The 14,547-nt window shown below is 37.1% G+C and overlaps 1 protein-coding gene and 1 long non-coding RNA gene across 2 annotated transcripts; both read left to right on the forward strand.

Moving 5' to 3' along the window:
• Positions 1-1,859: 1,859 nt before the first annotated feature.
• LOC133729230 (probable inositol transporter 2) lies at positions 1,860-9,571 on the forward strand. Its single transcript, XM_062156721.1, is given in 7 exon segments — positions 1,860-2,199; positions 2,289-2,359; positions 2,749-3,078; positions 3,170-3,277; positions 8,203-8,805; positions 8,939-9,019; positions 9,022-9,571. Coding segments are annotated over 7 exon segments (1,734 nt in total). The 5' UTR covers positions 1,860-2,063; the 3' UTR covers positions 9,427-9,571.
• A 301-nt stretch (positions 9,572-9,872) lies between these two features.
• LOC133732955 (uncharacterized) lies at positions 9,873-12,043 on the forward strand. Its single transcript, XR_009857421.1, has 3 exons — positions 9,873-10,281; positions 10,741-10,841; positions 11,813-12,043. It is a non-coding gene; the product is annotated as an uncharacterized LOC133732955 (long non-coding RNA).
• The last annotated feature ends 2,504 nt before the right edge of the window (positions 12,044-14,547 follow it).

Below are 14,547 nucleotides of genomic sequence, written 5' to 3' on the forward strand. Positions count from 1 at the left end.
TAGTATCGCCGCAGACTGCACGTAAGCCGAGGCCGCGCGCTTCACCAACTGGTTTCGGATTGTAATGTTGGAGGGGTCGAACTCATAGTTCCATGGTTCTTCTGAAACTGCCGTGCTGCTTTGTGGTGAGTGCCATATGATGTCCTTCAAGCTCGTATATCGGAATTGTGGATCATCTTCGATGTCTTGGTCCGGTCTGCTGCTTGTAGATGAATTTCTACGTATGATTATTGCTGGTAGGCTTTTTATGGTGGGAAGTTCGGTGTCCATTATGATTTGTTGGGTGTAAATAAGAGCATTTTGGATACAAGGAAATTAAGTTGGTATGTATATGCCCTATCCCCTAATAAGGTTTTGAATATTGAAGGAAGTTTGGTTTGATTTCTAGCTGGATTGTAGAAGATGAAAAACCATGTAAACGGGTTTGCATGCATACAGTTTACAGTTATGTATTTTTGTTCGCTATAACTTGTGACGGAGAGAAAGCTCTAAATTGGTTGGTTGGATTTAATTAGTGCTACGTTTTATATGGGTTTCCTTTGATATAGGACAGTTTATCAGGATCATGCTATATGTAACATTGGTTTTTAAAACTTACATGTGGATGGTCTGTTGTAGATTGTGCTAAATATGTTTATGATCATATTTGTGAAAGACTCTCTTTAGATGGAATTAATACTAGTGCATATATACACACACACCCTTTAAGGTTCACAATTAGGGTTTCCCTAAGTAAAGGCAATCTCCCTCTCCTCCATTTATGTTCATCCATTAAAGATTTTGTCGCTAGCTGCAGATGTCTTCATATTTCTGTTAAGGCTGTATTGGAATCAAAGCGATTTGTTAAAATGTGAAAGACACTTAAGCGAGGACAAGAGAGGGGGTTTGCAAAATGCTAAGGGAATGTGTTCGAACACGTCTCCTATAACATTTTGCGGAAATAGAGTTTTGTCTCTAGATAAGATTTTGTGTATGGGTTCTAAAAGGAAATATTATAACATCGTAATAATCAATTCCATTGATTTTTTGTCTATTTAAATTGAATGTACCTATATATCTATGTTGGATGAGAACAATGGAAGAGTTTTGCTTATAGAGTACTAATAACGGTCCTGCCTGAAAAAATGACTTTATAATCAGAGTGAGGAAATTGATTTCTCCCGTTAATTCACACTCCTATGGAATGTGTATCGGTTTACACTTCTCTTTTAGACACCTTAATGTGCTTAAAGGGTTATTTCCACCTTTAGTCGCAATCTATGCTCTATATATAGACAATTGGGCCTGCAGATTTGCCTGGCAAGTATACGTAACATTAGGCTGAAGCAGACTGTGTGGTTCATGAACTGGCTTTGTTTTTTGCTACCTACCTTGCTTTTGATATCATGTGACAATTGCCTAACATATGGCTAATGGCTGTGCAAAAGTAGTACTTGAAAATGTTGTAGTCGGATATCTCTATTGCAAATTTACTTCGCAAGAAACGAAAATATGAATACAAGAGTCACATAATGAAGTTTGAATCCAGTCCACCCAGTAAAATTGATCGACACATTTATGAACCACCACATGGAGCTGGTAGTAGTAGCCATGTCTTACCTGACTCTCTCTAAGGCTAAGTTTCTTAATATATCCTCTTTTCCATTTTTCACGTTACTAGAAAAGATAGAAACCGACACACTCCTTTTTCTTAATCTCTTATTGATCTAGAGCATGCTATTGTCATTGTTAAAAAGCAATTGTTAGCTCTTTTTGCCCGGACAAGGTAGGTCCAAGAGAGACATGTGCGCAAAACTGTTATAAAAAAAGGAGTAGTAGTAATCTATTTCACTGACAAACTCTGTAGCAAAAAAAAAAAAAAAAAAAAAAAGAATAAGAAGACGCCCATAAACATAAATTCTCACTCACCTTCTCCGGTTTCCATTTTCTTGGGAAAGCTAAACTCAGTTCTCTCTTCCTCTATTTCTCTTAAACCGACCAGAAACCCTTTTGTTACTAGTAATTACTAAAGGTTGAGCCTTTGGTTGTTTATTTTAGTTTTCGTTTCTTTTGAGAAGTAATTTATGGAGGGAGGACTACATGTAGAGGCAGATTCATCAGCTTTCAGAGACTGTTTCTCTTTGGCATGGAAGAACCCATATGTTCTTCGTCTGGCCTTCTCTGCTGGAATTGGTGGCCTCCTCTTTGGCTATGACACAGGTGATGACTCAGTGACTCAGTGTGTGCTTTTGACTGTGTCAGTGTGACTCAGTACTGACTTTGTGTCTCTCTAATGGACAAATATGCAGGAGTTATATCAGGAGCTCTTCTTTACATCAGGGATGACTTCAAGTCTGTGGACAGAGAGACTGTCTTACAGGTAAGAGACTATAATGGCCCCTCTAATTTGTTAAATTTACAATCTCATCCATCATCACCAAATCTCCTTAACATGATTAATACATGATTGCATTTAGATAATAAGAGCTACACATGGCACATAGCAGCAAGGTGATATAAAGGTAATGAGCAAAGTTGAAAGCTTTTACAACAATATAGTAATCCTTTTTTGGTTGAGTCTTTCTAAAATATCTAAATTCAGTTTTTGATTATAAATTTATAATCTGCTCTTTCTATAAATCTTGGAATATACCAATGAATAATTGTTACTAGATCAAGCCCACCCTTATGTGAATTGGAAAATCAAGATATATTTTACAAATTATGCAAGAACAATGTTCTTGGAATTGAGCACATTTCCGTATGAAGTCTTTGATAACAGATCGTTTGAGCAAAATCAAGACATGCATGGGTTTTCCAAGAATTATCTAGAACATCGGAAGAAGAAGTGCAATCCTTATAGCAGATTTCCTATTCTTCATTGGTGCTGTGATCATGGCCTCAGCTCCTAACCCACCTCTTCTCATTGTTGGCCGTGTTTTTGTTGGACTTGGTGTTGGAATGGCATCAATGACAGCTCCCTTGTACATCTCGGAAGCGTCTCCTGCCAAAATCCGAGGTGCCCTTGTTAGTACCAATGGGTTTCTCATTACTGGTGGGCAGTTCCTGTCTTACCTCATCAATTTGTGTTTCACCAAGGTCAGTAATGATGTTATTACTTGGAGCCTATGCTTATTAAGTGGCTATTTGTTTAGGACTTGAAGTCTTATGTGTGGATGTTTATGTTTAGGCCCCGGGGACTTGGCGGTGGATGCTTGGTGTTGCAGGAATTCCAGCTCTTCTGCAGTTCATCCTAATGCTGCTTCTTCCAGAATATCCACGTTGGCTATTCCGAAAGGTGTTTCTGTTTATTTTAAACTTAGTGACTTTTAGTCTTTTTAATTAGTTCCATAAAGTAGTTACTTGCGATTATGTAATAGTAGTATTCCTAGTGACTTGTAGTCTTCCACTACAGGAAAATCAGTCTTTTACGGCACACTTTACGTGCGCCATAAAAGACTGTCATTTACGGCGTACGTATCATGTGTGCCGTCGGAATGTGTTTATTCAGGTCATTTACAGCGTGCAACTTATGTACGCCGTAAATTTAATTATCTATTAACGGCGTGCACAAATATATGTGCCGTAAATGAGTATTTTCACTTGTCTTTTACGACATACATTTCAAGCATGTCGTAAATGAGAATCAATTTTTTATTATTTATATTTTTTTATAGAAGTCTATTACACCTTTTCTTATTGAAAAAAGAAAAACAAAAAAGAGGGATCTGATTTCAATTCTTTACGTTACGTTATCATTTCAATCACTTCTTCTTCAAATTTCCGCTGCCATATTCTCTCACTTCGTCTTCACCGTTCTGGCGCCAAAACCACATCTATTTCCCGCTCAAGTTCTCAAGGACCAGTCTCTCGGTAATTTCATCGAACGTCTTCTCTGCATCTTCGATTTCCTGCTTTGAATTCTCACTAGCTCTTCTCCTGCATTTTGTTGATTCAGCTCGTTTTGAATTTCTTGTTGATTTTGTGGTTCAATTAGGGTTTGATTGTGTGGAATGATTGTAGAACTAGGTGAGGGCCAAGTTATCTCTCCGAGTTTTGGTTTTCTGTTTCTATTTTGTAGTTAATTGAGGAAATTTAAGCTGAAAATTCATTTTGAAGTTGAAGTTGTTTTTGAGTGTTGTGCATTTCTGGGTTTGGAAATGGTTAGAGTTCTGGAGGAAGGTTCATGTATGCCCGTTCACAATTCCCTGCACTCCTTTTCAATATGAGTTTTGTTACAGGCCAATCTGAGTTAGTGAGTTATGCATACCATATGTTTGATAAAAGTCCTGAGAGAGATGACAAGAATTTATTTGCAAAAGAGTGTTTGATAATTTATTTTGCTCTCTGACTTTCACAGTTTGTATGTGACTTTCACAGCATTTTAATAATGTTTTGTATTCAGGGGAAATCGGTTGCTGCTGTGACGAAAGAAGGGCTCGGAAGAACCACTTGGACTTTTCTCAACTCTTGCTGCTCAGGTAATGGAAATGGTTTGGCAGCTGGTTGGTTGTTTACAACTAAAAGCCCTGCCACGCACAGCTCCACCATAGCTGGCTGGCCTTGTTAGTTTTTGTTTTATAGCTCAATAAGTCTGCAGCCTGAGAATCACATTTAACCACATGCCCCTAATTTAATTTGTCACCGAGTTTGATTGGTTCTGCTTTACATATACTAGTTTATTCTCTGTGTGCTAGCTTTGATGGATATGATACCTTAAATATTGTTGTTCACATTCATACAGCTTTGCACTACTTCATTTATATATACCTTAAATATTATTGTTCACTCTCTTTCTCTCTTGTTATGCTTTTTGAGCTTCACTCCCTCTCTCCCCAATTCTGAAGCTTACTTGTGGTTCTGTAACCTAATTTTTCACTGAAACTCTAATCAAGTTCATGGATTTCGTTATTCGTTTACTGAATAGTGCACATTACAAAGGCATCTTTCACAGTTTCACTCACACAATGGTTATCTTTTTCACTGTGTTTGCTTCTTTCTAGCTCGTGCTTGTTTGGATTTTTTTGATTATGCATGCATGATTGGGGTAGTTGTGATCAAATTTTAGGCTCTGAGAGAGGTGGTGAAATGGTGTGGGGGTACAAATGAGATTGTGGTTGGATACTTGGATATTTAGATTTTGAGTTCTATTAATTGGAAAAGGATTGTGAGTTCTGTTGCTTCGGTTTAGGCAATTGAAAATATGAATTGTACTGGAGTGGTAGTGTTAGAGACATTGATTTCTGGTCGAAATCATTTATATGTTGAGCTCATAAATCATTTATCTGTTGAGCTCATAATGTATAGAGAGAGAGGTTGAGAGAGTTGTAAGAGACTGTTTTGCTATTGAGTGAAGATAAGCCATGATAAAAGTGAACAATTGGGTGTAGAGAAGGGATTTGTTTCTTGAGTTAGATTAAGTAATCATATCTGTCTGTAGTTGAATTAAATTGAAATTAGTAGTTTTAGAGTTATGGTTTATCTTTTTGTCGTTCACGATCACGATAACCTCTTCGTCGTTCATGTTAGTTTTAGAGTGAACAATAATATTTACATATACTAGTTTATTCTCTGTGTGCTAGCTTTGATGGATATGATACCTTAAATATTATTGATGATATATAAATGAAGTGGTCAAGGGAACTCTAGAGGACACCTGACACATTCCTTTTTCTCCTTTGTTTCCTTGTTTTCTATTCTCACCTCCAAACTTAGTTTGGTTTCTTTGTTTGAATTTGTGGCTAACTCGATCTACTACATATATATAGCATTTAGTAATACTACTCTTTGCATTTAGTTGTATAGATCTTGCATGGTCCTGACTATATTCTTTGTCCTTGTTCAGTAGGATAGAAAATCCTGTGGGGAAATCTGTTAGCATTGATGAATGTAGACGGCATATGATGCTGAATGCGAGTTAGCTATATACCGACGGTATGTGATTTTCTATCTTCGATTCTGTTGTTCACATGCCTTTTTCATTTTCCTCCTTGATTTAATATAAAGCTGATCTCTGATAGTGCTCATAACGAGACTACCTAAATGCAGGTTGAGGAATTGGCTTCTCTTGTCAAGGACAATCTTTCGTGCAAGCATCTTATTCTCTTAGTGGAAGAGGCTTTGGTGGACTTCCTTCAGAGTGATACCAGGCATGTAAGACAACTGCTAAATGTTATTGCCACCATCTTTTTAAGCTAGCTGTTAGTTTAGACAGAAAGCTGTGCAATTCTTTACATTATATCACTTAGGAAGTTAGGAGTGTGCTGTGATAGTCAAGTGTCAACATCTGAGATTGGTTTGATGTGTCATTAACTGCAGAGCTCTTTACTATAAGAGAGTTTATTTTAATTTCGAAAGTCTTACAGTTTGTCTCTTATAGAAATACTCTTGCAGTGATTCTTTATATGTCATCTTTGAAACCTATTTCATCTGACTTGATATAATCGAGCATGTTCTATAGGTGAATGATTATCTTGCTTCTGTCTTTTCCATGTCTAATGTCCAACTTTCAGCCACTCTTTAGTAATAATCCCAGCTGTGATCTTCATTTTTTTTTTTTGGCTTCGTGTTCTATTTTCTTGCTGGAAGATGAAAAGAATATACGAGGAGTTGATTGGCGATAAGAACAAGGGTTTATTTTTGATTGAAAATTGTTGTTTATTTCTGCCTGAAAATATAGTATGAGATGTTGTTATTCTCTGTTTGAATGAATTTGATAGCCTTTAGTAAAGCAGGGAACTGTAGTTAATGGGTCCAGTAACATTCTAAGGTATCAATGGATTACATTCATGGATCCTGTTGATTTTACAGATGCTTACATTTGGCTTGCTATTTGTTTCAGTTATCTCACTGCACGAAAGATCAAACTTAGATTCCCTTCTTTTTTGAGGCATCAATATCATTCATATTCTAAGATTGACTGGATGAATAAACTAGGTTTTGTCATTCCAGAAATGCATTGTCTATAGGTTTATAGGTTTGATATTCCAGAGATGCATTGTTCAAATGAAGTTTTTGAAAATATGATATCAATTACACGTTTTCAAATGAAGTTTTTGAAAATATGATATCAGTTACTTTTGTTTGTTTTTGTTTAAATTTTTGTCTTCAAAAGACCTTGAAGTATTCTATTGTTACATGAAGCTTTATGCATGGCTTTATCATCAAGTAGTTAATATGTTGTGATCTGTTACATGAAGTTAGAGTTCATTTGAATGGTTCTGCAGTCTGCTGAACATTTCTTGGTAATTAAGAAATGCATGCCTCATTTTGGAATGTCTAGGATGGCTGAGAAGTTAATATAAGTGAGAATCACTTGGATGAGAATATATATCAAATGAATTTTTTGAAATTTGAGATGCTTGTTTGTTTTTGTTTGATTTTTTGTTTGTTCAAAGACCTTGAATAGTGTGCCATGAACTTTTATGCATGAATGTAGTTGGAGTTATTTACTTGGCAGCTTGCTTATCAATGGTACTCATGTAAGCATTTTTTTTTTGTTTGGTTCTTTTGCCCGTGTGTGTAGGTTGCTTCTGTAGAAAATGATCCAGGTGGTGGAAGTGAGGACATCAGGACTTGTACCCTTCTCCTTAAGCAAGGTTTTTCTTCCATGCTCAAACCTTGAGGTTGTGAGTAGAACATTATAGAGCAAGGATGATCTAGCTAGCATGTTTTATTTGAAAACCAGTTTAATTATACTATGATTTTGTAATATGAAGTTATATAATTGATAAAATTTACTACATGAATGCTTTTGTTTACTATGCTTGAATGAAAGGGTTTAATTGAAAGTATTGCCTATTAGAAAAGTGAATGAAGACATCTTTTACGACACGCAAAATGGTCTTTTACGACACGCAATTAAAGTTGTAAAACATCTTTCACGGCGCACAAAAGAGTATTTTACGATGCACAAAAAATATTTTTTACGGCTCACATTTTATGTGCCACAAGAGAAATTTGTTTTTTACGACATGGTCTTTTACGACTCGCTTCTATGTGCCGTAAAGTTGTCTTTTACGGTATACATTGTGTGTCGTAAAAGACCAGTTTTGTTGTAGTGTTCGAAGTTTTAAGATCATGTATATATGCATTGTTCAAGCACTTCATATCAAGTATTTAGTATAAAGGCTATAGTCATATTGAAAAACTTGATGTCAAATGCTTGAACAATCTTATATACTTGGGTTTTGGGATATTGATTACTTGTCTTTCTCACAAAAGGGGAGGGAAGAAGAAGCAAAAACCATACTGAGGAAATTATACTCAGCTGATGAGGTTGAAATAGAAATCCAAGCATTGAAGGAGTCATTAGAAACTGAGCTTCATCAAGTAGGGTCTTCCCAGAAAATTAGCATTGTTGAACTTTTGAGAACGAAAACGGTGCGAAGAGGACTAATGGCTGGTGCTGGCCTTCAATTCTTCCAGCAGTTTGTGGGAATAAATACGGTGATGTATTACAGTCCCACCATAGTTCAGTTGGCAGGCTTTGCATCAAATCAAACGGCGCTGCTTCTCTCACTTGTAACTGCTAGTCTCAATGCATCCGGCTCCATTGTGAGCATATACTTCATTGACAGAACTGGGAGGAAGAAGCTTCTAATCATCAGTTTGCTTGGAGTTATTATTGCACTTGGTCTTTTATCAACAGTTTTCCATGAGACTACTTCTCATTCGCCTCTCATAAGCCCAATTGAAACATCTCATTTCACAAGCTACACCTGTCCAGATTATAGTTCAGCCGGAAACTCTGCAGCTTGGGACTGCATGAAGTGTTTGAAGTCTTCATCTCCGGACTGTGGGTTCTGTGCTTCGAAGGCTGATAAGGTAAAAACACAAGTTTGAACTCAGACAACCTTATTCCTATCTGTTCCAGGAATAGCTGCAAACTTTCCTTGTTTGTTGTTTTTTCTTGCTGTGCTCGAATTCATCCTCATTGTTATCATTGCTATTGTTGCAGCTACTTCCGGGAGCTTGTTTGATCTCAAATGATACAACAAAGGACAGTTGCCATGGAGAAGACAGGTTGTGGTATACAAGGGGATCGGATGTCCAAGCAAGTATGGTTGGCTTGCACTAATTGGCCTGGCCCTCTACATCACATTCTTTTCTCCGGGAATGGGCGCTGTGCCATGGATTGTCAACTCAGAGATCTATCCTTTAAGGTATTGCGGCGTGTGTGGAGGAATAGCAGCTACAGCCAACTGGATTTCAAACCTCATTGTTGCACAGTCCTTCCTATCTCTGACTCAGGCAATTGGAACTTCTTGGACATTCCTGATATTCGGGATCATTTCCTTTGCAGCCTTGATTTTTGTCCTCATTTTCGTCCCAGAAACCAAGGGGCTTCCAATTGAAGAGGTTGAGAAGATGCTGGAGCTGAGGGCTCTGCACTTCAAGTTCTGGGAAAAAAGGCCCAAGACTCTAGAAAAGAGCCAAGCTGTGTGAAAAATTGTTTGAAGTTTATGGCCGGTATTTAACTATTTATATATTAGAATGGGAATCACTGAAATTGGGTGATGGAATCTCAAAGAGAACAATGTAATTATAACTCGCAAGGTGTAATACCCCGAAAAATCCAAATTAAATTCTGTGGATTTTTAGAAATGATTTCACGATAGTGGGAGCGAGTATGAGGCTCGGAGGAATTGTGGAATTAGTTCGAACGATTAATTTTCGAAAAACGAACGTTATTTAGGGGGTCTCAAAAAGTGACTTTTTATACATTGGGAATTTGGGAAAACTTCATTCATGAAAGTTGTAGAGGACATTAAACCGAGTGCGTGCATATGTGGTACGTAAAAATCGGAGTTCGTATGCGAAAGTTATAAGCGAAAGATGAAAGTTACTGTTTTTGGTAGATTGGTATAAATTTGAAATGTTACTGTAGTCAGGTAACTTTTCTTTCTTTTCTCTCTCCTTCCCCCGTGCTCTCTCAGTTTCTCTCTTCTGCAACTCTCTCTTTCTCTCTTCTGCAACCTCCTCTTTCACCACCTCTAGACCACCAAATGGCGAGCTGCGAGCATCGATAGACTCGTCTCTTCCTCCTTATCATGCATGTGGGAGTTGTTTACGACGATTTGGCCGGAAATGTGGAGATCGAAGCCAACATTTTTACTGTAGCAAATTAGTCAACGCCGATTTCCGGCCACCTCCAGTCATAAACCCAGGTCCATTAGAAGCGCCTTAAGCCGCTCTTCATGCTCGCCAAGTCTCATAACCCAGATCGAAGCATGGAGGAAGAAAGCATAATTGGAAAATTTCACTGTACATCGGAGTGCTTAATTGTTCGGCTACTTCAAGGTATTTTCTGACTTTGTCACAGTTGAGAAAGTGATTGGAAATGTTGAGATGATGCTGTGGATGAAATTTGGTGGCCAGAGGAGGTGTTGGCCGCCACATGAACAGTGTTTGTCGCATGAATAGTGCGGTGTATGAGCAGTGATTATATTATGTTTTTTTTTTTAGCTAGTTAAATCCTATAATTTTTGTAGAGGTTGAATATGTCAATTTAGTTGGAATTGGAGAAGTTTTCAATTGATTATGAATTTCTGGGAATTAGGGTTTCGATTATCGATTTACGAGAATCCGACCGTCGGATATCTCTTGGTTCTGACTTGGAACCTTTAAGATAACGAATTGGTATTAGATGTAAGATTTGGGTGGAATTTGAGAAGTAATGGAGATAGGGATTTTCGGGTTTCGTTTAGGTTCGTATTTATTTTATCGGATTGCCGTTTACGGAAATATAATTGTGTACAGGGCAATGTTGCGAGCTACGGCTAGATGAAGGAACTCGTTTTCGTGGTCGCCAACCAGTATTATTTATATTTGGCTTTTAGAAGACGCAGCGGGAATTAGAGGTGAGTAAACCTCACGTGGTTCATATTACGAACCGAATAAATTTAATTACCTTATTTTGTCGTAATTGCGTGAAAATATTTATGGAATAAATATTTGTTTTAAAATCATATGGACTTGATCAACTACGGTCCATGGGTAAGTAAAATGATTTTTACGATACAAATGAATTTCTCGGTTTTATTGCATGTGAACTATAGTTGGTATTAGTGATTATCCCTGAGCGGATAATTACGTATATATATATTTACGTGATTATATGTGAATGGTGTGACATTGAAGAGTGTGGAAATTGGGATGATTAAATTATTATGAATTGACATGTGACTTACCATATTTATATGTGATGAACATGATTGATGAGTTCTTGTTAATATTCATGATTTACATTGGAGGATGTATAGAGTTAGAGAATGTAAGGTTCTGAGGATGAGGTGTCCGAAGTTCGACGGTTAAGGATAACCGGAGTGTTTGTGTGCTGAGGACGGGGATGTCCAAGGTGCGACGGTTTATTATTAACCGAAGTTGTGTGCTGAGGACGGGGATGTCCAAAGCGCGACGGTTTATTATTAACCGAAGTATATGGTGCTGAGGACGGGGATGTCCAAAGCGCGACGGTTATAGTGTTAACCGAAGTATTTTTGCCGTTGCTTGACCCTAGGCCAAGGTGTCAGAGGTAACGAGGCAGTTAGAGCTCTAACGTGTTATTGGGATGGACCAGAGTGGTGTTATGTGGGTTGGGTGTTTGCAGGACCAGTGTGGTGTATTGTGATTTGAGGATTGTGAAAATGTATTCCTTGTGGTTTTCCATGAGTGGTTTGATGTCTCTTTGCAGACGTAATACTGTTGAATTTTACTTGAATTGTAATTTAATAAATCAACAGTTCTTTCTTGTTTACTCATACGAGCTTTGCAAAAAGCTTACCGGGTTTTGTGTTGTTGCAATTCCCGGTACACTATTCAAACGGTGTAGCGGGTAATCCTACAGGACAGGAGAATCAGGAAGGTGATCGAGCTGTGTAGAGTAGCTGCTTGTGATACTCTGATTTTATGTTGTGAGGTTCGTTATGCTCGTTTAGAGTTTTACAATTTTACTTTGTAAGAGGGAATTGTAATAATTAACTCGAAGTTTACCGATTTGGAAATTTTGTGTAAGTGGTGGAGTTGTTTCTGAGAAAAGAATTCAGAACGTTTATTTGTTTAAGTTGTTTAATTCATGTTTCGGATTTTGAATGTGTTATTCAAAATTCGGGGCGTGACACAAGGCATTTGGTCATTTACTTGTTCTCATTGAATCATTGATCATATGGATTTAATCTTGTTTAGATCTATAAAATATTCTCATGATGCAGAGACAACCAAAATGTTCTAGGATGGATATATATGATCGAAGTCGAAGTCTCAAATCCAGAATTGCCATTTGGGATTTAGAATGTAGGATCCCAACTGCATTTAGGGCTTAACTAGGAAGGAAAAAAAATCAATTAGAGACCGAGAGGCTTGATGATTATTCATCAATTAATTCATCATGCATGTTAATCCTTACCCTATATTTTCTTTGACAAGAACCGTGTTGGACGTATGATTTTCTCGAGAGTGAGATAAGGTAAGGTAAAAACACAAGTTTGAACTCAGACAACCTAATTCTCATACCCTAACGAGTTATTATTGCATGATTTAGTTTCTTTATAGACAATTTGTTGAATACATTGTCATAACTTTTTTTTTTCTCACATTATGGATATGGGCTTGTTTAGATCTTAAAAGAAAAGATTCTCATTATGCGGAGACAACTAAATCATTCTAAGGATCAATATATAAGACCTATATGACCTGAAAAGCTGAAAGGTTTGGGTTTGTCACTCTGGTTATTTGGTCTTGTTTATTAAAAAAAAAAATTAAAAAAAAATGTACTAGCTGTACACTTCACTTCTCGTAACTTCAAAGTGGACGTACATGCATGCAGATGGGCAGATGAGGTTGTTTTAGTATCAGTACGTAATAGTTGTCAATCGGGTTGGTGGAGTTTGATTGATGTGTTAAAATTCAATGCAATTAATCAGTACCATTTTTGAATTGATGGTGATCTGCAGCTTCAGTACTCATGTATATGAGTATATCTATGAAAGAGAAATTCTAGATTGAAACAACCTTACCATGAGTGGATTCTAGCTATGTTCCCAACTATAGCAAGGGCTTAATTAATGAAGAAGTAAAAAAACAATTTAATTAGAGATCCAGAGACTTCAAGATTTCAATCAATTGATTCATCATGTATATCCTCCCCTTATGCCAAACTGTGGCGGACGTGTGATATTTTCTTGCTAAGGGCGAGATGAATTTTATGGTCTGAGTAATTTTATTTGCCTATTTATCATTATCTTATATTCTTTGTGATAAGTTGTTAGACACTTCCTCTTTTCATGTATTATCAAGTATTTTAGCAACCATATAGTCATGGTAGCATTAAAGCAAAGAACAAAATCATAATAAGCTACACAATATGACAATAATTTGTTATCATGCACATATATTCGACTTTCGAGTGAGGGGAATATTGAACTAAAACCCTAGCAACATGGTGCATATTCATTTACAGGGAAATGGAGAAGTATTGAAGTCACAAGACTCACTTGACTACTTCAATACACGATTACACTAATGGACTACTTCTCACCTAGTGAAGCAACTATATATGTATATGCATGTGCTGATGTGCATAAAAACCAAGCAGGTTATTCCATGCCACCTAGTGAAGCACCCAGTGAACCTAAACCTAGCTGACTGAATGCATCTTGGATTAGACCAATCCAATTGATTCAATCTGTCTAGGATGGATATGTATGATCATTGATCAAAGTATCAAACCAAGAATTGGCCTTTAGGATATAGAATGTAGGATTGAGATACATATATATATCAGTGGTAGGGAGATCATTTTAATTATCAGAATGAAGTAAGCTTCAACATATATTTGGCCAGTTAAACTAGCTTTTATGATTTGAGTTATAATTTTCCAAGATCGTGAAACTTGTTTCCCATTTCTCCATAATCCAAAGAAATTCAAGATTTGAAAGATAATCATCTTCGTTAATGTATATGCGACATATCAATACAGCATTCACATATGTAGTTTTCCAGTAAATCAAATTACTACAATGAGAAAGCAGGGTGCTATCTAGCCTAGTAACCGACACAAAGCCAACGCGTACGTGAACAATTACAAACGCAAAAGGGATCAATCCCAGTAATTTATATGCAAATATGTATATCACTCCTAACAGTGCCTCTACGAAGTCGTCGTCATAGCTAGTCGATCGTTCAGCGCCCTGAAATAAGTTGCATTTATTCTCATCTAACTCAATGCTTGAAGATGGAAGAGGATTAATTCTCAGGGTTTATGGAAGTCAAGTAAAGACATCCGACGGAGAGTGATAAGTTGGGGAGATGCACAGTGAATGGAGTGTCGATCAGCTCACTGAAGAAATTGCTTCCATGTTTCAACCTCTGTAACCAAACCTCCACCTGATCAACCTTGGTGAATTTGCCTCGCTGGGCCGAGATCAACGGTCCACAGCAGAGAGAGTTTGTTTTTTTTTTTATGATGAGCTAGTAATGCTAGATGAAAACAAAACAAGGCCGGCAAGAGTTGCATGATAGATATGAATTCAAGAAAAGAATTGGGCCTGGTAAATGAAGGAATTTGAG

This window comes from Rosa rugosa, chromosome 2 (assembly GCF_958449725.1).
Source record: "Rosa rugosa chromosome 2, drRosRugo1.1, whole genome shotgun sequence".
In the NCBI taxonomy this organism is placed as follows: domain Eukaryota; kingdom Viridiplantae; phylum Streptophyta; class Magnoliopsida; order Rosales; family Rosaceae; genus Rosa; species Rosa rugosa.